This window comes from Xyrauchen texanus, chromosome 46 (assembly GCF_025860055.1).
Source record: "Xyrauchen texanus isolate HMW12.3.18 chromosome 46, RBS_HiC_50CHRs, whole genome shotgun sequence".
In the NCBI taxonomy this organism is placed as follows: Eukaryota; Metazoa; Chordata; class Actinopteri; order Cypriniformes; family Catostomidae; genus Xyrauchen; species Xyrauchen texanus.
This window is the reverse complement of record NC_068321.1, coordinates 8,702,201-8,729,853: the sequence shown is the minus strand read 5'-3', so window position 1 is coordinate 8,729,853 and position 27,653 is coordinate 8,702,201. Positions and strand designations below refer to the sequence as shown.

At 38.9% G+C, this 27,653-nt stretch overlaps 1 protein-coding gene across 1 annotated transcript; it reads right to left on the bottom strand.

Moving 5' to 3' along the window:
* Positions 1-484: 484 nt before the first annotated feature.
* LOC127637942 (receptor for retinol uptake stra6) lies at positions 485-22,784 on the bottom strand. The gene is made up of 17 exons (XM_052119209.1): positions 22,278-22,784; positions 20,671-20,737; positions 18,938-19,020; positions 16,880-17,013; positions 14,899-15,065; positions 13,273-13,398; positions 11,579-11,649; positions 9,152-9,228; positions 9,009-9,070; positions 8,298-8,460; positions 7,722-7,797; positions 7,220-7,353; positions 6,833-6,950; positions 6,467-6,568; positions 4,303-4,466; positions 3,788-3,925; positions 485-1,439 (listed from the first exon to the last, which is right to left on the bottom strand). The coding sequence occupies exons 1-17, from the start codon at positions 22,352-22,354 to the stop codon at positions 1,189-1,191; spliced, it is 2,010 nt and encodes a 669-aa protein (XP_051975169.1). The 5' UTR covers positions 22,355-22,784; the 3' UTR covers positions 485-1,188.
* Positions 22,785-27,653: the final 4,869 nt, after the last annotated feature.

The window sequence follows — 27,653 nt, the reverse complement described above, 5'->3', positions numbered from 1 at the left end:
ATGTATAGCCTACATCTGCTGTGTATTTATGAAACTAAAATGTTTTAATACAGCTTTTTAATTTGTTGTTATGAATATTGTGAGTAATGAATGTTGAACTGGCTGAGCAGAACAAAAGGAATGATATAAAAGCGACATTCCCAACACGACTAGTACAATTTATTTATAACACACACACACAATATATATAAATATATACACACACACACTCACCAATAATAATTATAACAATAACAAAAAAAAGATTACATCGTTTCGTCCTGTACGGAAAATGCTATTTTATAATATTTCGTGACAGAAGGCAAAATCAAACAGCAAGGAAACTATTCTTAAACAAGGCGATATTTCGAATTTCAGCGTTTCTAATTTTCTATTAATTTCCATTCCTGTAATCATGCGTTAATAGCCTACAACACTGATTTTTGATTGACGTTTCCTTCTCGCGATGCGGAAGAGGACACGCGCTCCCTTTTATTAAACACAGTGAACTCCCGTTTGTTAGATTTGAGTTTGAATATTTATTTCATTTAAAATCACAAATATGCCATAGGTAGCAGAACAAGACAATTAACAGGAACATATCAAAATTACATGTCAAATGTAACAGTGAGACAGATTGTGTTTATATTCTTTGTCAGAGATGAAAAACTACTTGCTGTAGATATTTTTATGAGAACAGACACCAATAAACCATCATGGACATAACTGATTTCATCGGTTAGATTTCTATGAGAAAAAAAAAAAAAAAAAGTGTCTCACCTCTGGTGAATATTAATTCTGCAAATGAGTAATTCGTAAATTTGCAAAAGAGCATAACCTGTACATTCATAAATAGTCACACATGCCAACCTGGCATCAAGTGGTTAGATGGGAGTTCAGTGCCAAACTAAATTTCCTGATGTGCTAAGTTTAACCTGGTCACTCACACATTCAACAAAACACACGATACATCCACCCATCCTTCCAAACATTTACGGATACATGGAAAGGATCGGTTCACTACAACTGCTTGAAGTTCTTCCTGAGGCACTGAGATGTAAGTGCATTTTGCTAAAACACATGTGCTTCTATGCTACACCAAAGCAAATAATACTATCATTGATATCTGGCCAGCAGCCTTTATATATTAAAGAGGCTGGAGGGGGCAGGGAGGGGTGATCTCCTTTTCCGAATTGTAATTTTCAGTCCTCAGTTGGTGGCAGCCGTTTCTGCCTCTTTGTTAGGCTCCTTGATGCTTCCATCCTTTTTGCTGCCCTCCTTGGAGGTCCTGTTTAGGGCTCCGTTGATGAAACTTTCCGAACTCTGCCGCTGGAAGTGCTTCCTGGAACCCACCAAGGACGGGTTGTTGACCAGCGTGAAAAGGAGCTGCCAGTGGGCTCGTGCCCGCTTGGCATTGGACACCTTAGTCTGTTTCTTCTCTTGCTGGACCAGTTGGATTCCTAAAAATGGTTAATATAATAAAATGAACATTATTTAATGTGCACGTTTCTGGCCACATTCACACTAATCCATTTGTAACCTCCGTTTTCACTTTCCTAAATGTTATAATTTGCCAAAGTATGTGGCAGTGGTGAGCATTTTTTAAACTCAGTTTTCAGTGGTGGAAAATGTTGTTTTTGTGTGGATGAGAGGCATAAATGTGGTGAAATCAATGCATTTTTTAATTAAAACATTGTGGGCGTGGCTTAAGGTCACATCCATACCAATCCGTTTTCATTTAAAATATCTGTTTTCTGGGGGGCTTGGGTAGCTCAGCGGGTAAAGATGCCGACTACCACCCCTGGAGCCAGGTCTCCCAAGCAATCAAATTGGCCCGGTTGCTAGGGAGGGTTGAATCACATGGGGTAACCTCCACACGGTTGCTATAATGTGGTTTGCTCTCGGGGATGCCACGGAGAATAGAGCGAAGCCTCCACACGCGCAATGTCTCTGCGGTAATGTGCTCAACAAGCCACATGATAAGATGTGCAGATTGACGGTCTCAAACGCTGAGGCAACTGAGATTCGTCCTCTGCCACCCGGATTGAGGTGAGTCACTACGAGCACATTGGGAATTGGGCACTCCAAATTGGAGAGAAAAAGGGGAGAATATAAAAAAGGAAATATCTGTTTTCTGTAACCTAATGTCACCATGTCAAAACAATACAGTAACGGAGACCATTTTGAAACGCTTTCTTTTTATTGGAGGAAAAGGCCAACCAATTGTGGATGAGAAGCGTAAACTTAGCTTAGGAAACAGTTCGCAGTTGCCTAACGTCATTGTTTTCCAAAGTATGCAGTAACGCAGAGCATTTTCGAAATGCTCCATATTCGGTGGAGGAAAAGTCCAATTAAGTGTGGATGAGAAGCGTAAATGTAGCAAAATGAATGTTTTTTAAACAAAAACTTACTATTGTAGGCCTTAGGCCACACCCATAAAAATATGCTTACATTTGAAAAATCAGTTTTTAGTTTCCTAATGTCACCATTTCCAATGTATGCTGTAATGTAGAGCGTTTTCGAAATGCTCCGTTTTTGGTGGAGGACAACATTTCAGTGTGAATGAGAGGACTGGAGGTATGTGTGCTTACTGGGTAGTACATTATAATATTATTCTTTCTTTATTAAATGTTATCAAAAAAGAAATTGAGCAGATTAATCAAAATGTAACTAAAAACAAAACATCTAAAAAGGCATACAAGTGTCTGCCATTGTAATACAATTACAGAGGCTAAGCAAACAGAGCTACTTCATTATCATATAGCACTGTAGTAACAGAAAACCATATCATCATCTTCGGAGCACAGTTGGAACATGCACACATTGCCATTACCATATGCAGAATGTAAGACCTATGGGACACATCCAATTAGAGACTTACCATCTGCATAATCCACCAATTTGTCACTAATCTCTCCTGCACAAAGGAGCTTTATCGTTGGAACTGTATGCAAATCAGAATCCTACAGTCTTTGAATGCAGAAAAGCATGGAAAAATAAAACAAAATGACCAAAAGTAAAAAATATTATGGCTATTTAATGTTGAATATACACCATCTGTTGCCTATATCATCCTGAAAACTCCACCAAATACTGATAGATCTGTACTCTACCAGCTCTGATATGAAAAGATAGTAGTAGTTTTATCTCCTCTAAGCTATGTGAAATAGAAATGAGCAATGTGGTATGGATTGTTCAATCATACCACGCAGTATGGACTGTACATTTACAAAAAGGATGTTCTTCTTATGGATTAATACGTGTACTCTATGACATGTTCACAAGCACCAAGGTGGAGGTGAGTTATTGCACATCAGGACCCAATTTATTTGGCAAATGTAATTATTGTCTGCTGCGTGCAAGGCAACATGATGAATCAATTATTCTAAAAAGAAGGACAACCGACTGTATAGACACGAATCACCCAAGAGAAATCAAACAAAGGTCAATGCAAATCAGTTCAGAGGTTTGACACCAATGGGCTAACATCATTTGGCATTGGTTACTGATTTAAAAAGAATTAAAAAAAATGGACGGATGGTATGTAGTTTCCACACCTTGGCTGAAAGCTGTCACTGAACAAACTGAGTTTTAAACAACTGTATAGGCTCCTTACCTGTGAATAATAGGTTAAAAGGAAAAATAACAGGCACATCCTCCGTTTGATCAAGGCTGCTCTGAATTAGTTCTAAAAGACTAAAAGCTTCGAAACCCTAAAACAGGTTGCTCTTAAGTTAACTAAATTGAATCATTTTGCAGTCATGAATCAAACTGGTCTTTGAACTGATAAGGCATGACATATACAGACCTTCTTCAGCATCTCGTGTCCTCTGTGCAGAGAGATTGTCCTGGCCTGTGGTTTGCAGTAGCAGTCCGCAGAAGGCCTTCATCACAGGATGGGACTGACTGACTTCAATCTTCAGGTAATGAGCGTAGCAGCGGTAACCTGCAGAGAGCACCATGGGGAGGGTGAGCAGAACAGGGAAGAGGCATCTGCATCCAAATAACAATCACATTCAACAATCACAGGCTGTCTGATACAACAGTGGTGTCTGTTATGTGTGGTAGAAATCTAGTTTCCAGTGGTGTGGTGCTTTTAACGGAAAGATCTGCATACTACAAAATACAGAGAGTGACATTTGAGATTTACATATATTTACATTCATTCAAGATTTACATATATTTACATTCATTCAACACATAGAACTTGAACTAGCACTATTACTATTTATTACTTACAAACACTTCAATATAAATGAGTGCGACTCATTCTCAGTGAGAAATCTAAATCTAGCCTATAGAGTATTATTTCTTCAGTCATACCTGGGTCAAATGCCTCAACATTGCGATTTAGGAGACTTATATCCAAGCGTCCTAAATGGACTATGTTGAAAAGGGCAGTGATAACCATCCTCCAAATGCCCAGTAGCACCCCAGCCATGACATTAACCATGAAGAGCATATAGGTGAGCAAGAAAAGACTACCTCTGTGGAGAAAAACCAAATGTACATTCATTCTCGGAAAACCACAGAAATGCATTGCATACAAAATATTTAATGATCTGTTGCATAATCTCTGACTACAAAGTTTCATATTCAAGACTGTAAGGAAATAGTAACTGGAATGTATTGCTGTAGTTTAACCCTTCAAGCTTGAATGGGCCCGCTGAGATTTTTGTTTTTCAAAATATTAATAACTACAGTCAAAAAACTAAAACAAAAAATAAGTATAGTTTTAAAGCTTAGAAGCTGTACTTTACAATGCATGTAGGCATTATGACCAAAACTGAACAAGTGCTTTGAAATATGCAGACAAATCAGAAGTGTTCAGTTTTGATAATTTATAAATTCTGCACAGTTTTCTTTTTTTCACACTGATCAAATAGCCACCTGTCATATGCTGTTGGAAAGCTCTCAAAGAGTAGAATACAACCAGACTATTTGTTTAACTCACAGAAAAAAAATATAGCGAATAATAGCCAAGTAAATATCTTTGACATAAAGTACGTTACTTGTAAACAGGTGTTGTTTATATGCCGCGTTTACGCTTATAACTTGACAAAAAATAAACGGAACATAAAATAATACATACCATAACACAACAAAAGGCAATAAACTTTAAAATGACACAGAACTTAATTGGATGCATGGATCATTGTATTTTCCACACAAAGCACAGCACATAATGTGCTATCTGGCTAAAAACATGTTAGGTTTCCTAGATCAGATGACTTCATTGGAAATGTAGTACGTTGTTCAATCCTATTAGGATTCAGATTGCTGAAACCAGTGGTGGAAGTCATCCAAATATGGGCAGAGAGGATTGTTCACTGTAATTACATATGGTCACAAACAGATGGCACCAATAGCAATGACACGGACTCAATTATGGTTTAAATGACACAGAATGGAACTGAATGAGATCTAGTTACTCATACCTGCATGCTTTGAAAAGAGAGCATACATTTAATCATTTTATTTGCATGTGTAATTAGTTCTTATGTACAATTCTTATGTTTTATTTGTTTGGAGACGTTTTGGACACTAGAATCAGTTATTTATATAGTGCTATAACTTTTGATTGCTTTGATGCATCAACACATTTTCTAATCATATCACAGTTAGGGGTGTTATGTGATTGGGAACAAAAAAAAAGGGTTTCGGAGCTACCTTATATGCACCCTGAGATTGTAAAATCAGAAAAGAAATGTTAAGTTTTTTTTTTCTTAAGCTGAGAGTCTCAGAACTGATAAACTATATCATTAACCAATTTGAAAAGTACTCTGTAAAATTATACAGAGTACTTGACCCCTTTTTTTTATCTTCAAGTTATAAGCCTTTAATTTTGGGCATGCCACTGATACAGGACATCTTTAGAAACTTCCTCAAAAGGGTTAATAGGCTGTTGAACACCGATTCATGGAATACCAGATGTCATTACAGTTGAATGGTAAACAATTTTTAAAGGATCATATACTGTAGTGAAAAACAGCATTTCCCTTGATCTTTTGAAATAAGAGTTGTACCTGTCTGTACAATGCAATCATACTGTAACTTTCAGAAATCAAATCTTCCTTCCGGTCCAAAAAAACCATTAAATGAAACTAAGCTGCAAAACTTGTGCATTGCGAAATCATTGGCTATATGATGTCACATGGAGGGCCTACATTTACACATCCACAATGCCTATTCTGTGTTTACCAACTTGGAGTAAGAAAGCAGAATGGAGGGAGGGAGAAGGTAGGACACGCTTTTATTTCTTAAAACCAAAAGAAGATACTATTACTCTGTTTCGCGAGATTTTAGCGCAGAACCCATTACAACATTATTCAGGTTTAGCAAAAAGGCTGTTATTGAAGAATGGAGCTGCTCATGAAAACTAGGCATTCACAAAAGTCTTACAAGCAGGGCAGCAAAAATGCAATGGCCAGCAACAGTCTAAAAGAGACTTTGCCTGTGTCAGAACACTACATATAATTTCTCACACCTGTTGTTCAGATCTCGTGTTCCTGCGTCCTTCTTGATAAACAAAAATCTGGAGATCACGTGTTGGATCAGCACAGCCAGAAACAGCATCAACCAGAAAGGCCTTTAGCAAAGAGAATATGTAAGTGAGAACCCATCTTAAAGAGGCATTTAAGTTATTGCATGGATTTATGGCTTATAATGAGAGAAGACTGATAAGAATACATGGATTTAGTTTTGCACTCAAATCCATGGCTTACAAGGTCACAACCCTGAAGTCAGAGGGGATGTAGGTTTTATCAAGGCTACATTTGATGAGACGACATTATTACGATGATGTGGGTCACAATCATCATCATCCAAAGTGAGAAGAGTGAAGGCCACTCACCACATTCGGCCAATAATGTGGAATAGCATGAGGTTAGTTCCATACAGAATGGGAATGATGATCAGGAAGACAGCAAACAGGATGCAGATGAAGAACACTAGAGTCTGGATCGCCATACCTGGATGTATTCCCATCGAGACAGACACAATCAGACACGCAACACAACAACTGACCCCTTTTACTTTCTTAATAAATATTCCTGGTCTTATAGTGCATGATTCATAAATGCACATTACTCCACTGACAAACATGTTTGTCTTTGTAATCTTTCATGAGACATTTCATATCATGAGAATGAGGGGGCAAAATTTCTCAGAAGTAAAAAAAAGGGCTGAAGTAGTAAGAATTGAGTCTCACAAATAATAAAGAGAACAAATCTGGCCACACCTAGACAGATAAAAGCAGCTTGGTAGCTGGTGAAGCCCATCCAGCAGACCAGGGCAGGTCGAGATGGCCTCATGCTCCTTTGACAGTTATACACATTAAAGATGTCTCCTCTGTACAGTCCCTTCAGATTAGACCTAAGTGCACACCGATACACCATTCACCACGTTATTAGACACACATCACCAGTGGAAATGCAGGTAATGGGGGTCGTCTTATTAAGAAGAAACTGACATGAAATTGCATGTCACAGAGTCAACTGCCATTAATGACATTTAAAAACTCAATTTGAAAAGTCATTATTTTTAATCTGGTGTTCCTGACTGTAATTACCTCGTGCTTATTAGGTTAGGAAATGATTATTATACCTGGAGCTATCTCTAAAATATAACAGTAGCAGTCATTTACTGTATGATCAAGAGAAAATTGTTAGTAATGCTTTAACATATGTGTGTGAATGTTGTGTGAAAGTGTATATGAGGAGACATGATAGATTGAGTATTACCTGTGCAGGACCATGGACCTCATAAGCATGAGCAGGTTGACCAGGCAGGACAGGGTCACCGCGGAGACATAGCATACTGAAATACCAAAATCACATGAGCAGGAGAGGTCAATGTCAGACACACACGAACATGTGTGCCTAAAGTCTTCTGACACAACCTCAGCACTTTTTTACCAGTGACTGATCGGAAAATGAGTCTTGCTACAGTTCAGCTGTTTTGCTGACTTCATCATTATTCATCTGAGAGTGTGTGTCGTTGATTTACATGGATATTTAAAGCCAAGTAAAGGTGGATGCAGGCAGTCCAGGGTCTGTTACTTCAAGTAATTAAACTGTGTGCAGTAAACTTTCTGAAGCACAAAGTTCAGACTCATATCTAACAGTCTGGATCAATGGAAGCGTGTTATCAACAAGACAACAAATGGCTGTGTTAGCATAGATTTGCTAATCAGACATCATGCTTAAACGACTAGTTCAGTTCAGTTGGTCTGACCAAATTCTGGCACCAAAAATGACTTTTAAGTGATAGTTCTCCCATTTTGGCCTAACCATATCTCATGAAACCAAATGACTCACCCTCCACACACCACAAATAGTACACTACAATCCTGACCACTTCTTGACGGTCTTCTGACAAAATAATATTGAAACCAGCCAACAGAAAGGCAATGTTTTCATCCACTCCTCTACGGACGATGTGCAGCGTGGGCAGCACTCCTGAGATCAGTAAGAGAGCCATCTATGAGATATATATAGAGATGTGAGAGAATGGAATACTAAGGTGCTACTTTTGCCCTGTTAAACCAATTAAAGCCACATTAAAAGGGATAGTTCACCCAAAAATGAAAATGTTCTCATCATTTACTCACCCTCATGCCATCCCAGAGGTGTATGACTTACTTCAGCAGACACAAATAACGTTTTCTGAAGAATATTTCACCTCTGCAAGTCCATACAATGCAAGTGAATGGTGACCACAACTGATAAGTTCCAAAAGTAACAAAGGCAGCATAAAAGTATTAAGAGATTTAATAAAACAGGACTAAGCATTACTTTTATGCTGCCTTTATGTGCTTTTTGGAGCTTGAAAGTTCTGGCCACCATTCACTTACATTGTAAGGACCTACAGAGCTGAAATATTCATCTAAAATCTTAGTTTGTGTTCTGCAGAAGAAAGAAAATCATACATATCTGGGATGGCATGAGGTTTCATTTTAGGGAGAATTATCCCTTTAATGAACGCTTTTTGAATTAAAAAACATGCAAGCTCATTTTTTAAGTGTTTACCTGATAAAGAGCAATGAACGCCACAACCACAGAGATTGCCAGTTTTAAAGGGAATCTAAAAACTGGTAAAGGAAAATGATCACAATATATTTATTATATTATATTATATAATATTATAATATATTATATTATTAGATTGTTACCATCTTCTGGTGTGTAGATGTAAGACTTGGCAGCATCTTTGAGTCTTTCAATTAGTTTGGGCTTTGATGTGCTGGAACTGCAAAGCAAGAGATATACAATATAAGTGATGCATGGACTTATTTGTAAAAACATTTTCAACTATCCTAGTTTAATGTGCAGGTACAGCTATAAGGACACTATTTTTTAGGTTGACTTCACCTAAAAGTATAACACTGTGGCACTATCAAAAATATTACTCAAACCATTCCAACACAACAACATTGGCTCAACCAATGAAGTGAGTTGGGGCGGGACTATCGGTTTGTCCAACTAATTGAAAATGGCGGGAATCTCCAGGCAATCTCTTTGAAATATACTGAATATACACACTGATGAGCCAAAACATTATGACCTCACTGTTGAAGCGAATAACATTGACCATCTCCTAACAAGGCCACATGTCAAGGTCTGTGTAGATTAGATGGTAAGCAAACAATCAATTCAACGTGTTGAATGCAGGAGAAATGGGCAGGATTAAAGACCTGAGCGACTTTCACAAGGGCCAAATTGTTATGGCCAGACAACTGGGTCAGAGTATCTCTGAAACGGCAAAGCTTGTGGGATGCTCCCGGTTAGCAGTGGCGAGTATCTAGCGACAGTGGTCGGAGTAGGGACAAACCACAAGCTTGTGACAGGGTATTAGGCACCCAAGGCTCATTGGTGTACGAGGGCATGAAGGCTATCCCGTCTGGTCCGAACCAATAGGTCTACTGTGGCACAAGTCACAGAAAATTTTAATGATGGTTACGGGAGGAATGGGTCATCACAAAGTGAATTGCACCCTGGTGCATATGGGGCTGTGACTGCGTAGTTGCAGAGCGTTCAGAGTGCCCATGATGACCCCTGCCCACTGCTGAAAGTGCCTACAAGGGCATGCGAGCGCCGGAACTGGACCTTGGAGCAGTGGTAGAAGGTTGTCTGGTCTGATGAGTCTCGTTTTCTTTTACATCACGTGGATGGCCATGTTCGTCGTTCACCTGGAGAAGTGATGGCATCAAGATGCACTGTGGGTAGACGACAAGCCGGTGGAGGGAATGTGATGCTCAGGGCAATGTTCTGCTGGGAAACCCTGGGTCCGGCCATTCATGTGGATGTCAATTTGACACGTGCCACCTACCTAAACATCATTGCAGAGCAGGTACACCCCTTCCTGGCAATGGTATTTCCTGATGACAGTAGCCTCTTTCAGCAGGATAATGCACCCTGCAACACTGCACACATTGTTTGAGAATGTTTTGAGGAACATGAAGAATTCAAGGTGTTGCCCCGGCCTCCAAATTCCCTGGATCTGTGGGATGTCCGATCCATGGCGGCTCCACCTCGCTACTTGCAGGACTTGAAGGATCTGCTGCTCATGTCTTGGTGCCAGATAACACAGGACACCTTCAAAAATATTACGTTTTGGTTCATCGGTGTATACTGTGTGTGTATATATATATATATATATATATATATATATATATATATATATATAGCCATTCCATTTGGTGATGCTAGTGGTACAAAAATTACACACTTCACCTTTAAATCTGCATAATCACACATTTCAAACCCTAATTTTGAAATTAGTAATGTTTAGTTTGTGAACGACTTGCTAAAAACACATTAAAAGACACTAATTTGTCGCCTCCTATTGATGCAAAGTTGTAACTTGCATAAATTGTAACTGAACCGGTAAACAAATCTGAATGAATATTTTTGATGAACAGATTGAAAAGATTTGAGTCACTGGACTGAATCAAAATACCACCACTACTTGATATAAAGGCTTATCTAAGGTCTTTGGCAATTATACGTTCAACACATAATCCTGCTTTCCTAATTGGATATTCCCCTTTTATTAAGTGCAGAATCTATGTAGACTATATGACAAAAACACAAAGGAGTTTCCACGGAACAGGAGATATCTCGTCACTTGGCTAATGAGACCAATTCCAATGACGTTACTGACACTTACTGTCATTTTGCATAAAGTAGATCAGCATCTTTGCTGAGAGTGATTTTCAAGACAGGCATTCTGGTTACCTCATGGGCAGAATTGTAAAGAGGTGGTTGGTGATCACTATCTAAAGCTCTTTGCATAAGTGGGTCTACAATAGCTGTGATTAGTTTTCCGTCAATGGAACTGAGGAAGGAAGTAGACTACAAACTGGTTATTGTACAGTAACCACCTTTGTGATGAATTGTATGAATGAATTGTTCTTCCATTACAATAGAGTTTCACAAGATTAAATGACATGCGGTTTGCAGTATAGCTGTGGTGAATGGAGTTCAATTGACAGATAATCATGGGTGATGGGTTACTAGTATTCTCATCTGTTTGCAGCTTCTCAAAGCTTTGGGATCAGGTTAATAAATATAACAATGTCCACATCATGAAGTCTCACATGACTTTGGTAGGCTTTTTCATCTTGAGGATCTTCTTCACATAATCTCTGTAATAACTGCTACTGAGGTCCTGCAAAAACATAATAAGAGAACTCTACTGGAAATGCAATAAAACTATATACATTTTTAATATATATATATATATATCTCTTGTATACAATTGCAGGTTAGGAATACAATGCAACGTGACAAAGCAATCCTTGAATATAGAGCAGAATGTTTTGTTGATTATAACGGGAGTGTTCTAGATTGGTCACGTCACTTGCAGTTTAAACACGTTATCAAGGGATTTGTTCATCTTATTTCATCCGAGCACATTCGTCATAGTGATTATAGTTAAATAACACTGGCATTGTGCGTTTGCTGTGGGAAAACAACACGCTGTTTGTGTAATGTGCTTGGCGAGTCAAACATAACCCAATCCCAGTGAGCTGCTTACAATGATTAGACCTCTGGAATGCAGGTGCCGAGTTTACAATCTCCCCTCTAGCCTTTCTGTGCTGCCAAGTCCTTTCATTATGATTTAATGCACTTTTTTCACCTGTGCACAGGCAGAGGGGGAAATAAAAACGCTTCTAATTTGTATGCTCTTGTGAAACACCAAGACCATGCAGTCTGAGCTCTGATTATGAAAAAACAATAGAGGCTAAAACCTATAGACAAAAAACTCCAGAAGAACTTTGTCTCATGTTTGGGAGCGACAGCGTGTCACGGTTCTGGAAGCACTACGTATGTGTGTTTTCCTCCTTTCTTATGTCTTTGCCGTGCGGATACTGTTCAAAATGGTCAATAAACCTGCTCTTCGGCACAGCTCAATTTTGTATTTCCGGATGACCGGAGCAACATTTCAGATGCGATAATTGGTCTGCTGGTTAGTTCCGACCAATTATTACATTTAAATGTGTTTCCATCGTAGTTTATGCTAATTTCTTCTTATTGAATAAAGCATTTATCGACCTCAAGCAAGCATATAAGCTCATGCACATTTTGGAGATTTCATTTTATATTTATATTTATGCGATAGCCCAGAAATACATAGATGAAAACCCAGCGAGTATAATTTAATGTTGGAAAATAACAAATCAATGTGCTACTGAAATTTATATTTAAAGGAATAGTTCACCTACATATAACATTTTGTTCATCACTTTTAATCATAATTGCATTCTTTATGTGTCAAGTTTTAAATGGAAAAAAATCAACTGGACCCTTTTCACATTTCCGGATTTGGAACGCAGAATAAATGATTGCGGACCTCTGCAAACATTATTTTTCCTCCACCAGCAAAATAAAAAAATCCTTTCCCCAATAGGAAAAAAATTAAAAAATAGAAAGCGGTGGATTACAGCATTAAGAAGAGAGAAGGTGCTAAATTTACAGTAACTCCCCAAGCAGCTGAAGTTGGTAAATAGTTTTTATTTTATTTTTTAACTATTCCAGGGTAATATAAAACACAAAGCATATGCTATAAAAATTTAGAGTAAACCATTAAACATTTTTAAATAGTTAGATTTCCACAGCTAAATAAGGTGGGAATGTGTCACAAATCTGTGAAAAATGCCAATACTCTACTACAGAGTACAGACCTCACCTTCTCATCAATAAATAGCATAGATTATTTATGAAAGCAGCAAAATATAATGATAAAGTGACACCCACGTCCCAGACACACCATACCGGCATGTCAGCTCACCTCAGTGGCATTGATTTTCTCTGTATTCTGTAAGCCCTTGAACAAAAGTAGTGGGTACTGGAAACTGAGAAAGGCCAGGCAGGCAATCTGAGGTAGACTGCTGAACAGGGCGTAGTACTTATAGATCTGCAGACAGAGAGAAAGAGCAGGAAAAATCATAGTAAAATAGCATGAAATGGCTGTAATCATTTGTCTGACTATTCCTAAATTTCACACAATTTCTTTCCTAAACTCCATATTGTCTGCAAAGCAGTCATGAATTTTCATTGAAAATAATATTACAAACCCATCAAGACCCAACAAAACCAAACTAGCCAGCCAGTTTCTGTCATTTGTTCATTTTAAGTGACAAATTCAAACTAACAGTGTTGGGTAAGATACAAAAAAACTACTTTTCTAAAATCATAATCTGATTACTTAATTGAAAAAATAAAATCACATTCATTTTAAATGACTTTTTAAAAACACTTCTCAAATTCTCTTTTCTGCTCAACAAATTCAAAATAATGTCTATTTTCTATTTGTTCATTGCTGTACACCCCTCAGCTGTCACAGAAACGCAAGCTGATGTACATATGAACATAATCACATTTTAATTTTATTACACATAAATAATATTTATTTAGAAATATTTGCAACCCAAATAAATGTACTTAGAAGTAATTACTTAAATGTAATCTAATTACAAGAATTAAAAATGTAATGCTTTACACTACTTTGTGTCTAAAAGTAATTAGATAACAGTAACTAATTACTTTGTAAACCGATTCCACCCAATACTGCAAACTAATCCAGACATTTCTTTTCAGATAAAAAAAAAAAAAAAAAAAAAGAAAACTTTAAACGATAATGATGGTAAAAGATGGCGTGTTGAAGTTTTCACGATGTTACAATATTTTTGCCCTGCTGGGAATATGCAGAGACAACTAGAAGTACACTGTTTGTAGGCTGAGTACGCCAAAACTTTTGAGTACTTTTATAAACAAAGCGTTACTTGAATGGCCAGTGAAACATTTAGGGTTAGGGTTGTAGTTTTACAGACCAATCAGATAGCATTTTACTGGATGAATATTAATGAATCTTCCAATCAGGTATCGCTTTCCTCATGAGTATAAATGACTCTACACCAGCCATCCTACATTTTGGATATTCGCAAACTGAACACATCAACATTTGCCAGTGGCGTGAGTTTGAGGTGGGATTTTCTGTTTGTTAACCAATGAAAGATTTGCGGAGTGGTATAAACCTGTTTGAAAACAGTTCCGTTTGGCACCGAAATAACACACTTCAGCTATAAACTTCTATTGATTTTCTTTTTAAACTGACAGAGACTAAAGTGATTAACCCGGGCAAAGCTGCATGGTAAAATCTGAAAGAAGCAGAACAAATTGTTTTGAGGCTTGACCATTCATTAAGTAGACAGTGGGAACAAAACGGAGGAATGACAGGACGATGTAAACAAAGTTAAGCTCCAACACAATTAGCCGTCGTATTCAAAAGACAGTGCTAAATTAATGGAAGAACCCGCTGCTATCACGTTACCCATGTTGACTGCACTACGTCAAAACCCACCCTTCATTATTACAGGGGAGATTTTCTTATCTATGCAGCCATGATAACTCTTACTTGGGGTGTTTTGGGACAGTCCGCCTTCTGCCAGACCAGAACTCCAAAGTGCGTCCATGAGAGCAAGCTGCCCAGGACGTAACCAACCTTGTTATGTAGCGTTCCACAGGCCAGGAGAGGGTAGTACAAAGCAGGGTAGTACAACAGAGCCAAGATTAGCCATAACTCTGGAGCAATAAATAAAAGAATTTCAATGAAACATTTTAACTCCATGCTATCAATTTGGCTTATTGAATAGGTAAATACATTGTGACCTTGAACATAAATGTTTTGATTAGTGACAACAAATCATAGGAGTGCATAGGAACCATAAGGTTGTAGGTTCAAACCCTACAAGTGCCAGTCCATGAATCATGATTGTTGTCTTGGGCTAGACACTAAATTAATAGTTCTCCGGAAAAATTAAAATGTCGTTATCGTTCACACACCCACATGTTGTTCTAAACAGAGTTGTGTTCGGTTACAAGACAAATAAAGACCAAAAGCGTTTGCCGTCATTTACGTCAAATCTGGCATGACAAATTTGAATAAGTGCATTTGAGATTTGAGAGATTTTCAGTGAATAATGACTTACATATTAGTCTGTTTATCACACAAAGTTATCATATGTCTTTAGAACACTTGGATTATAGCACATACTCAATTGTATGGACAATTTTCTGGAAATGTATTCTTTGGTACTTTTTCTTATTTTGGCACTTAACTTCACTTGGTCACCACATGCTTTCAAAGTATCAAAATAGCAGTGAACTCATTTATTTTCCACGGAAGAAAGAAAGTCATACAGGTTTGAAACAACGTGAGGGTTAGTATTTAATGACAGAAATTGCATCTCTATTCCTTTAACTTCAGGTTGCACCATATAATTCTGACCACACTAATAGACTTACAGTACGAGTTAAAACAGACTCCAAATAATTACATTATGCAAATACAGCCTTATCTACCCTCTTGAGGCCCTGTTTTCCAAAGAAACAAACAATGCAGAGGATAATCCAATTACACAACACATCTAAAGAGGACTAACTGTTCAGAGGAAAAAAAGATCAGTTAGGGTGCTATTTTTCATTCTCTTGTGTGAACTGAGCCTGCTTTGGAGTGGTGCCATCTTGTGAATAGCGAGAGTATTCATTTGATAGCAGCAATGCAGAGAGCCACTATACCACTGTGAGATAAATATTCAAACCAGTGAATTTCCCCAAAAACTTTGGTGGCCTGAAGTCTTAATAAGTGTTTTTTTGGGGGGCCTGAGTAGCTCAGGAAGTAAAGACGCTGACTACCACACCTGGAGTCGCAAGTTCAAATCCAGGGCATGCTGAGTGACTCCAGCCAGGTCTCCTAAGCAACCAAATTGGCCCGGTTGCTAGGGAGGGTAGAGGCGCATGGGAGGGTAACTTCCTTGTGGTCGCTATAATGTGGTTCTTGGTGGGGTGTGTGAGGAGTTGTGTGTGGATGCCGTAGAGAATAGTGTGAAGCCTCCACACGTGTTATGTCTCCACGGTAACAAGCTCAACAAGACACATGATAAAATGTGAGGACTGACGGTCTCAGACATGGAGGCAACTGAGATTCGTCCTCCGCCATCCAGATTGAGGCGAGTCACTATGCTACCATGAGGACTTGGTGTAATTGGGCATTCCAAATTGGGGAGATAAATCCAAAAAAAACACAAAATACATTTTTGACATCGAATTACATTATGATGGAACAGCATCTTAGAAACAGATTCTTTATTATTTGCCACATGACAAGAGCCAGTGGAATTTGTTTCCATGCAATGTAGATATAAAACTGCCCTATGAACTTATTAAAGGGACAATGCCCTTGGAGAAACCTGGGTTTAAGTGCCATTTTACAAGGAAAATTAGTAATAGCTTGTGGCATGCTCCTTGCTGGATACAAATAAACAACCTTCTGTCACCAGCCATGAGCCTTAACCACTACACCACTGAATATCAGTCAAGAAATGTAGTACTCATACCTTTGTTCACAATGTCTTTAGTGAAGGGGAGCGGGTGGTGACTGAGGACCATTCCGACCAGCTTGCAGAAGAGAACTCCATAGACAGCTACGGCAAGGCCCTTGTGTTGTGTGTGGTCTAAAAAGTTTACTGGGCTGAGGAGAAAATAAACAGAAAAGTATTAAAATTATTAGTACAAGTACAAAGATTAGTACAAAAACCCAATACTGCACAAATATGCTAAACTGCATTTGTGGGATTACTTCAAGGAGACTGTGACAGAGCGGAGTGCGGGCCGGGTCGTGATTCCGCACACCCGGCCCCTAATCAGGCTAATCAAGCCTCAGAGAGGGATAAAGGCTGACTGGAAGCTGCAGTGCGACAGAGAGATTTACGGACAGCTTTCCAACAACTGAGTGTGTGTGTGTCCTTTTTGGTTAAGTTCTTAATTAAATATCATTTATATTGTCAAGCTGGTTCTCGCCTCTCTCCATTAATCCCTTTACACTGGTGCCGAAATTCGGGAAGGAGGAGGGATGCGCCAGAGTAGAGTCCTCGCCACTACCATCCACCCCTGAAAGCGGAGGAACTCCCAACCAACCGCCAGGAGCGGTTCCCGCTGCCAGAGGCGGTTACCACTGCCAAAGGTGGGGGAGAACCCTACCGTCCACCAAAAACACACGGGACGTTCCGTCCACCAGGGGCCAGTGGTCTGTCTCCGATCCGTCCGGGGAGGCGTGGCGGTGAAGCTACGGCGTATAGGAGAACTGGAGAGTATGTTTTTTTTTGGCTCTCTTTTTTGCTCTCTCTCTCTCTCTTCCACTGCCGCTCCGCTTTGGCCTTTCCCTCTCTTTTTAAAATGTTTTGTTAATTTGGCATGATCGCTGTTGCGGCGTGTAGTTGCCACACTTTTTTTGTTTGTTTTCCTCCCCTTGTCCCCTCCTTCATCCAGGTAGATGGGGATGACCTGCCGGCAGATGGTGTGGAACCTTAGTGTGTTTGTCTTTTTGTTTCAGTTTTATATTAAAATATTATTTATATTGTGAAGCCAGTTCTCTCCTCCTCCTTTCCCTTTAATCCCTTTACAGAGACATATTCTACACTTTTGTAGCATTATATATTTTTTTTTCACTCAATGTTTTATGACCATTTTTGCTACCGTACCTTTAAGACTTGTATATGTTAATCACTTATTTAATGATTAGCTATCCTTCATGTAATTGTGTAGTTCAAACTCATTCATCAGGGGGTGAAATTGTTAAATAATGAGGTGTTGAAATGTTAACTTAGGTGGTCATACGTTAATGTATTCATAGTTCATACTTGTGACATCAATATTGTGGTAATTTCTGAATAAGCGTTTATTTAGTTTAGTTAGTCAATGGTTATATGGTCTGGGTGGATTGGGAAAGAAGCTTTGGGTTGTTAAAATTTGTGTAAATCTACATTGTCCTGGTAAATCCCAGAAAATCCCAGTAAAGGAAGTCCCACCTTACAAATAAAAGAGTCAATCAAATTTTAGATAAAGACATCACCTGTCAATCAACTCGAGAATGCGCAATTGCATTTGCTGAACCAGCCTGAAATATAGCATATTTTTTAGCATGATCTGAGCTAAAGAAGCACAATTTATGACACCATCGTTGTCAGATTTTACTGGTTATTTGAAATATGTTCTTTAATCGTAATCTTGACCAACCACTTTAAAATTTCTGTCTTTCCCCATTCAAGTAGATAGGAGCTGTACTTTTATGCCGATTGTCTTCATAGAAGCCCAGATGCACAGCCTGCCCAGGAGCGTTCCAAAGATAGCCACTGAGTGGACTGACTAGCCTTGAAAGTGACTTTGGTTAAGCACATCACTAAAGAAGACTGGCAATTCCTGGTCACAGGCACAAAAAAAGTTCCTGTAGCTCAACTGGTAGCACATGACGCAAGCAAAAATAAAGTCATAGGTTTGATTCCCGAGGAACCCACATGCTGATACATAAAATGAACTGAAAGTTGCTTTGAAGAATATGCCAAATGCATAAATGTACAGTATTGTGTGTGAACGGATATGCAGTACATAAGACTCACCTGAGTAAGCCTGTAAGTCCCCTGTGACTGTCCCCCAACTTCTGTCGTCTGGCCAGGACAGCAAGCACCAGCATGATCACCAGCTTCGGACATATAACCAAGACATTCTGTCAGTCTTCATAATGCAACCACCCTGACTTCCTCTAATGGCCCAACACTGGCCTGGTGCAGCTGTGACACCCAATACTGACTTATTAACCTCCTTTTCATCACATCTTCTTTGTTGAAATAAACCCAGAGACCCACATCTAACTAGGACAGACATCAATTCCAGGGATGCTGCCCCTTTTTCTAGTACGATTGCCCTATGGGTCACATTCAGAGGCCAAAGGCCAAGGATCGGTGACCTGCACTGACCTGTAACACTTTCTGGAAATGTCTTGGCCTAAAGTAACATTTGAGTCCATCTCCACATGGGTCCATCACAGTCAATTACCACATGTTGTTTTTATAAATATCAAAGAAAGGAAAGGAACAAGAAACAAGGAACTCAGTGGGAAGTCAGGCAGTTACAAGAGGAGTGACAACAAATGCTATTAGTGTGTTTGTGAGAGCAAGAAAATGGTTTGTTTACACAAAGGTCCTGGTAGCACCATGGCAACAGGATGGTATCAGATGGTGATACTATGGTCCTTCGTAGTGGAGTTTTTCCAATGGTACGGATGCTAATATGTAGAGAATGCCAATATGTGATTGCTTGAATGTTCTGGGTGGTTAAATACCGGGCAAAATCAAAAGAGCCCACACCCTGAATCTCTAGGATATTCTGGAACTGAGATATGCCTCAGGTCCCTCCTTCAATGTAAGTCTATAGGACTTTTTCAAACATATTTTGTCTGTCTGACAAAAAATCAAAGTCTGATCACTCAAATCATGAGGCACATTGAATATACAATACAAAAATTAGATAGTTAGTAAATAGTTTGTTATTCACTTTAAAGACTGTTGGTAGATTTTTGAACTAAGGGGAAACTAATCAGCCAATCAGAAACAGTTATCACCCGTCACTGATAATCTCATAATGACCAAATATCAGCCAATTAATAGGCCTGGATGATATATCGATTTACCACTACTTTGATGTGATACAATATCACAGATAATCTCAAAATGACCAAATATCGGCCAATTAATCAGCCTGGTCGCTATATCATTCTGTCACTACTTTGATGTGCTACAGTATCAAGATATTCTCAAAATGACAAAATATCGGCCCATTAATCCGCCTGGCCAATATATCGGTCTACCAATACTTTTGAAATGTTACAGTTTCACCAATAATCTCATATTGACCAAATTTTTGCCAATTAATCAGCCTCGCAGATATATCTGTCTATCACAGGTTTGAAATATACCATGGAACAGTATCACCGAAAATAATGGCAGAATATCGACATTGCAGATATATCGGTCTATCACTACATTGATACCATGGTACTGTATCACCCATAGTCTCATAAATGGCAAAATATCGGCAGATTAATAGGCCTGGTCTATCAATACTTTGAAATATACCATGGTACAGACTAATTATTAATTCATGTAACATGGTATTTACTTGGTAGTCCAAGGTGCTTCAGAGCATACAATGGTATTACCAAGACATATATATATATATATAGCGCATTGCCATGGTTTTGCACAGTTTGGTACATTTTGTAGGTGCTGAGAGAGCAACAGATAAGAAACAGAAGGCAGAATACTACTTAACCACTACTTAAGAGTGAACTCACAGAAATGGCAGCAATGCATATGTGGAAGAGGCCTTCATCAGCCGTGGGGTCACATGGTGGGACAACTCTGAAAATTTCACAAATTGAGTATTTATCATAAGCTGGTTAGATCCAGGCTGATTACTCAGCCTGCACACATTCCCTCCTCCCCTCCTTTCTGAGGCAACACACCATTATTAACCAAGACCCCTTTTGCCATTGAAACACCTCAAGTGAAGATAGGTAATGTGACTAATGTAAAATACCAGCACACGACCCATATGGCAAAAAGAGATTTAGTTCTGGTTTAAATATATTTGAAAAATATTGTAAATACATGCATTGTAAATAATTTGGTTGGATGAAAGAAACATTGTCCAGATAATATATTTTCTGTAAACATTCATACAGTATCTTTACAATATATTACAAAATGTACTATAGGTGCTAGAAAAACAATCAATACAAGGGTATAAACTGAATATTTTCAGTATTTCATGAAATGTATTTTTAAATGGTTTTTATAAACGTAAAATATAAAAAAATGGCCAAAAACATATTTAGAAAAATAGTCATACAACAATTATTAAAAATACATGTATATAAATATGTAATCCTAATATATATTTTAGGCCATTTCTTTTTTATATTTACAAAGACATCAAAAAACTTTGTTTTTTGCAGTATGTGGAATGGCTACTGAAGTGCATGAAACTCTTATATGATATGTAAAGGACATGGTTTGATTTGGTTTGGTCTGACTTGGCTGAAGTGAATGTGTGACACATTGAAATAGCTCTTTCACAGTTTGGTGTCTTGTTACCTAAAATCCAGTCTCTTGCATATGTGAAAGGAATCAAAGTTGAGATCAAAGAGAAAAAAAAAATCTCTGCATGAATCACCGTGATGGATGTCCATATCACTTTGGAGAAAAATACATTCAAATATGTTTGCACACCTGTAGACCTGGAACCATATAATACCCATGAGCAATGCACTATGGGACGGCAACAGGCTACATGATGAGCGGCAATAAAGATAAGACGAGATGATTTTATCTTATCTAGCTGAAATCACATAACTGCCTTAGTTAAATATGTAAACTAAGCAGACCAATGAATTCACCCATTTAATACCTATATAATAATTTATATTTCATTATCAAAATGTATATTCATATAAAAAAAAAATAAGAAAATAAGGTTGATATAATATTCAAAATGAAGACAAAAAAGCATTTTGACACTTTGTGGTTGTCAAACTTAGTTGAACACTGAATAAGTTACTGCACCTATGTTAATCTGCTAAACACTTGTGTGAAATTGGAGGACTAATTTCATACATCCACTTAAAAAAAAATAAATAAAAAAAAAATCACATTGACACCAGTTGGTTAAAAGTAATTGCAAAAATAGCTTTTTGTTTGCAGATGCCACTTTGATATTTGCCAATGCAATGAAATGCATACATTTTAAGAGTGGCTTAAGTGTACAAACACTTTTCTGGGACACATTATAATAAAATTGTAAAAAAATAAAAATTATAATAATATAATGAAATCACAAAGTTTTGATTGAATTAAAAAGTGTTATCCCAAAGAAACTTCCATGAAATTAAAGAGTACTTACTCCACTGGAGTTTTGGTTGGCACTGCATTTTCATACCAATCAGAATAGTCGTAGTCTTGCAGAGTTTCAGCGCTCATGGTGCAAGCCTAAAGATGAAACAAAAGTATCAGTGAGCTCCAATAACTCAGAAAACACACGAAAGCAGTCTTCTGCACTCCTGAAAGACCCAAAACGTGCAATTCTAGTAGCATAAAAAAAAAAAAGTTCTCTCCAAAAGTTTGGTCGCAATACTGTTGGTTTGTGCTCCTCTGCCCCTAAAGTGTCTCCTTTCCTTTAGTCCCCCTCTTCAGGTGCTCCGTTACTACTGTGAGGAGCAATGTGACAGGTCCCTTTCTGTAGCATGCCAACCCAAAACTTCAGCTTGGATCTCCTTTTCAGAAGGGGGATTACCACCACACTGGAAACCAGGAGAGAGAGAAAGAGAGCGGGGGTGTGAAAGCAAACCAGAGTTTCAGAGAGGGGCAGCCGGTCTCTCCCACCACCTGTAGTTAAGAGGGATTAGGTGGGCTTCTAATGGCTGGTAGTACTGTGGCTGGTATTGAGAGCAGGGAACTTATAAAACGGGTTGGAGATTGGAATTGCGAGGGTTGGGATAACAGAGGTGGAATCAAGGCCGCAGCTTACGCATTCCAAAGTGATAACAGGGAAATTCATATGAGCGAGCTCCCGTTCCAGTTATAAGGATGTGGAGAATCTCAAATGGTGATTCAAAGTACGAGATATTACGCAGTCATTTCCATGAACCACGCACATACTCACACATACACACGAGCATATGATGTGGAAAGCCAGATGCAGTACAGATTATAGAAACACGTTATACTTTATCAACAAAAAGTCATGAAAGGGTGGTTTCATGGCTGTTGCACTATCTATAACAGATAAAACAATTAAGATAAGGTGTTCAGACCAACTTTCTAACACAATAATAGCAGATATTTTAAATCCAAATCTTTTTAAAGAATTATAGGACCATTAAGTTAGAATTGTGACATTTTTATCTGGACACTTTAGCAGAATCCATCCACCAATTCTTATTACTGTAACATGTTTTACTTGTACAATTCCTGTATTACAATAAAAAATATGGTGTTGCACAATGATTTTTTTTCTTTTTTTTTTTTTTAAATCAGCAAAAAGGGAGTACTACTATGATGAATAAATACATTTCAAAATAAATGAAGAAAAATACACACATACACATACACATACACACACACACACACACACACACACACACACCTCTCATTGTGGTAATGAGAATATAATAAATAATTTCACAATAAAAAAATAAAATAAATTTGGAGTAAAATAGAACCAGGACATTTTTTTTGACAATTTTTCATGGGTATCTCTCACACAAACACAAAGTTGGTACTCCTATAATGACATGGACTTTTCATGGGCATAATCATCTGTATACTGAATAAATTATATTTTCTATCCCCTAACCCTAAACCTCACACAACCTTTCTGATTTTTACAATTTTATTAAAACACTTATTTGTTTATTAAGCGGTTTGAATTATGGAGATAATTAAGGTTTCCTCACACATTGCAAAGCCAATTTTGTCCCCATCATGTAGGTCAAAAGACCACAAACTTACCTAGCTATCAAGCTCGTGACATACCATAGTCTTTATTAAATATTGTTTTTATATCAAACTAATTGTAATTATTAGAGTAAACCAAAACCTAACCCTGAAAATAAATAATAGATAGATAGATAGATAGATAGATAGATAGATAGAGACACACACACACACACACAAAATCTATGATTAACTACAAAAAAATTGTGATTAATCAAAATAAAAATCGTAAAATTATATTTTACACACATATACACACATACATAAAATAGTCCAGTCAGTCGATATTTTTATTTTATTTCAATTAATCATATAATTTTTTGTCGTTAATCACAATAATGATACATTTAGAAAGTGCTGAAATTTGACTCTAAATATACTACATCTCCTGTCAAAATGCATTAATTTCCTTCTAAAGAAAGAATACAAAATTATATGTAACAATATAATGCTTTATTAACATTTTCCAAACAAAGCCTTTCACAGTATAAAAGACAGAAATGCACTAAAATAGCATCAATTGAAGTAACAATAAACGTTTCCCAAAGTCTATGTGGGAATTTGACTAATTAAAAGAACTAGTCTCCCATAGGTTGCATTTTCACCGTAATGGGCATTAAATCCCTTAAACTCTCCTCCCCCACAATATTAATCAGCCGGCAGTGTGCGGCTATCTGCTTTGTTAAAGTAATCATGAAGCAGTGTTAAGCAGTCGACAAAGTCAAGTAGTAAACTCCACATGAAAAGCACTTGCAAACAAAAAGGTCTCATTCTGCATATCTGAATTATGTCAGAAAACCTGTGTGTTTTCAAAAATATTCTCTATTACTGTAGACAATTAAGCTCTGCTATGAATATGATGTAAGGGGCATTTCCACACCCCCTGCTCCACCTACAATCTGGCCACGCCCCTTTATAGGCATGTTGTAACTTTGGGTTTTGCAACCGCCGTCAAAGCATTAGGAGAGCATTGTTTCTCTCATTATACAGGGATTACAGTCAAAGGAGGATAAAAAAAAGGTTCTAAATCCATTCCTAACATTGCAGAGAACTTAGGAAAGAGGCAAAGAACTTCTCAAACCTCATTCATCCTTTTAGAGAAACAGAAAAGAAGATTGACAAATAAAGGTTGCTGAACAAAGAATGCTTTGAAGAGGTTTGATTACATCATGGAAATACACCCAACAGACTGTATACCTGCTTGAGAGAAGAGCAATAATTAGTTCCAAGAAGGTTTCTTTGCACCACCTTAAGTTCCAAATAACATTTGTGGAGGCGAGGGTATGGTCAAGCATTTGTCTGGAAAGAGTATGCGGTAAGGGTTCTCACCTGAAATGAATTGCTGTTAATTGCTCGTTTCTGTGTTCACAGTGAGAGACAGGGGAAATAAAAAGGGTCAGTCCCCAGAGTGTGAGAGAGAGCCCAGCTGAGAAGCTGTTTGTGTGTTGAACGCTGCCATTGAATTGAAGCTCCACCGTTACGTTTGAGCGAACGGGTTTTATTTTGTGTATCAATTAAAGTAACACACTTGAGTTGGAATCGCCATCTCTCGCTTCCTTGCTTCATTCAACCTGTTACAGTGGTGCCGAAAACCAGAACAAAGATGAAGAAGGATACGCTGCCATACAACACCATTCCCTTGTGGACCTACGTGTGGAGCAGCAGCAGTGTTTTAAGGCACTCCTTTTGGCCCAGGAGGATGACCAGCAGGTGCTGCAGAGCTTAGTACCCCATGAGGGGGTGGCCACCGTGACCCCCGCAACAGTGAACCCTCACGTTTTGCTCATGAAAATGAGGTCCCAAGACGATCCAGAAGCCTACCTCAAGCTCTCAGAGCACACGGACAAAGCCCTGAGATGGCTGCAGGAACAATGGGTGTTACATCTTCTGCCGCTGCTGACCAGGGAAGCCCAGATTGTGGTGCAATAACTTCCGGTTGCCAACCTCCTGGACTACACGATGTTGAAGATGTCCATCCAGCAATGGGTCAGCCTCAGCCTAGAACACCACCGCCAGAGCTTCCACTCCTTAATGCGGAGAGAGATTGGCCGCCCGTTTACATTTTCTCAAGATCTCAGCAATGCTAATGACATCAACTTGGTAGTGTTGGAGCAATTTGTCTTCCAGCTGCCGGAGGGGAAGGCCGAGTGGGTCCATTGTCCAATGACACCGGCCGGAGGCAAAGGGGTCCAGCTGGCGGAAGACCATCTGTCGGTGTATCCAGGGGTCGGCACGCCCCACGACATTGTTGTCTCACCCCCCCACCCTTTACCGAACATTCCCTGGTCTTGGGGGTTTCCTGTGCCAAACCCTGTCTTCATCGCAGGTAAGGGAACCTGCTGCCTCAGGTGTGGGAGTGAAGCTTGTGCTGCTCTGCTGGAGTGGAGGGGAGCGGGATCAGGTCTGAGATCAGTGCCCAGTAATGGAGGTGTTGGTCTTGATCCGGGTCCCCGACACTTCACAGACTGCCCCCGACTGCCCCGATCAGGCAGGGATGCACCAGACACCGGAGAGTGTAAAGGGGAGTACATAACAAGCCTTGGTGGATTAAAGTTGTAATCAAACCTACATTCATCAATGCTTGGTTCAAACCGGGGCATTGGATACAAATAATCAGGTGTAGGTGAGGTGTGTACACTGGAATATTCATGATTATGCTGTAGTGACTGTCACGATAATGTTCCAGGGACAAAAACATAAATGTTAAGGTGATGGTTAGTCCTCACCTCACCCATCCACTAATTTAGGGGACTAATTGGCTGTTTTTTTCGTTTATTATTGAAGGGGTTGTGTGTGAATGGGTCCTGTGAGAAAGGGAGTCAGTGTGGAATGTGCAAAGCGCTGGCTGGGGAGGCGTGGCCTGGGTCGTCTATGCCTGCTCTGCATCAGGCTGACGTCGGGGAAGGGGTGATACTCCCTCACCCTTAGGGAGTTCCCGGTAGAGGATTTTCCTCAAGAGCAGTCGTGAGATGAAACCCTGAAGCACACGTTTGAAGTGATAGTGATTGATGGTCAACGTATTCAGCCGGTCATCGCACTCACATATCCATATTTTTCAATTATAAAAGATTGTTTGAGCATCCTGTCTCACTCTATACAGCCAAAAGGACAATACAACACAGTTGTTGGCACAAAGAGCTGTCGGGAAATGTTATTCCAGGTGGCTCATCATAATCCGATGGCAGGTCACTTGGGACAGGGGAAAAACCAACAGTCTAATGGCCCATTTTTGTTGGCCAGGCATTCAAGGGGATGTTCACCGGTGGTGTGCAGCATGCTGTGAATGTCAGCTGGTGAATCTGCCATCCATTCCAAAAGTGCCACTGTACCCCCTCCATTTGATTGAGGTCCCCTTCAAACAAATTGGCATGGACCTCATTGGGACACTAGAACAGACAACAAGTGGGCATCGCTTTGCATTAGTCCTGGTGGATTATGCAATGCGATATCCGGAAGCAGTGCCTCTGCGCAACATCTCAGCAATTAGTGTTGCGGAGGAACTCTTCAGAATTATCTCCCGAGTTGGGATTCCGAAAGAAATCCTCACTCATCAGGCCACTGCTTTTATGTCACGTACACTACATGAACTGTATGAATTACAGGGGGTTAAATCGATTCGGACATGTGTGTAACACCCACAAACAGATGGCTTGGTCGAACAATTTAATCAGATTACATGCACGAAGATGCTCGGAATTGGGAAAAGTGGCTCAAACCCATTATTTGCAGTGTAAGAAGTCCCACAAAAACCTCCACGGGGTTTTCCTCATTTGAATTGTTATAT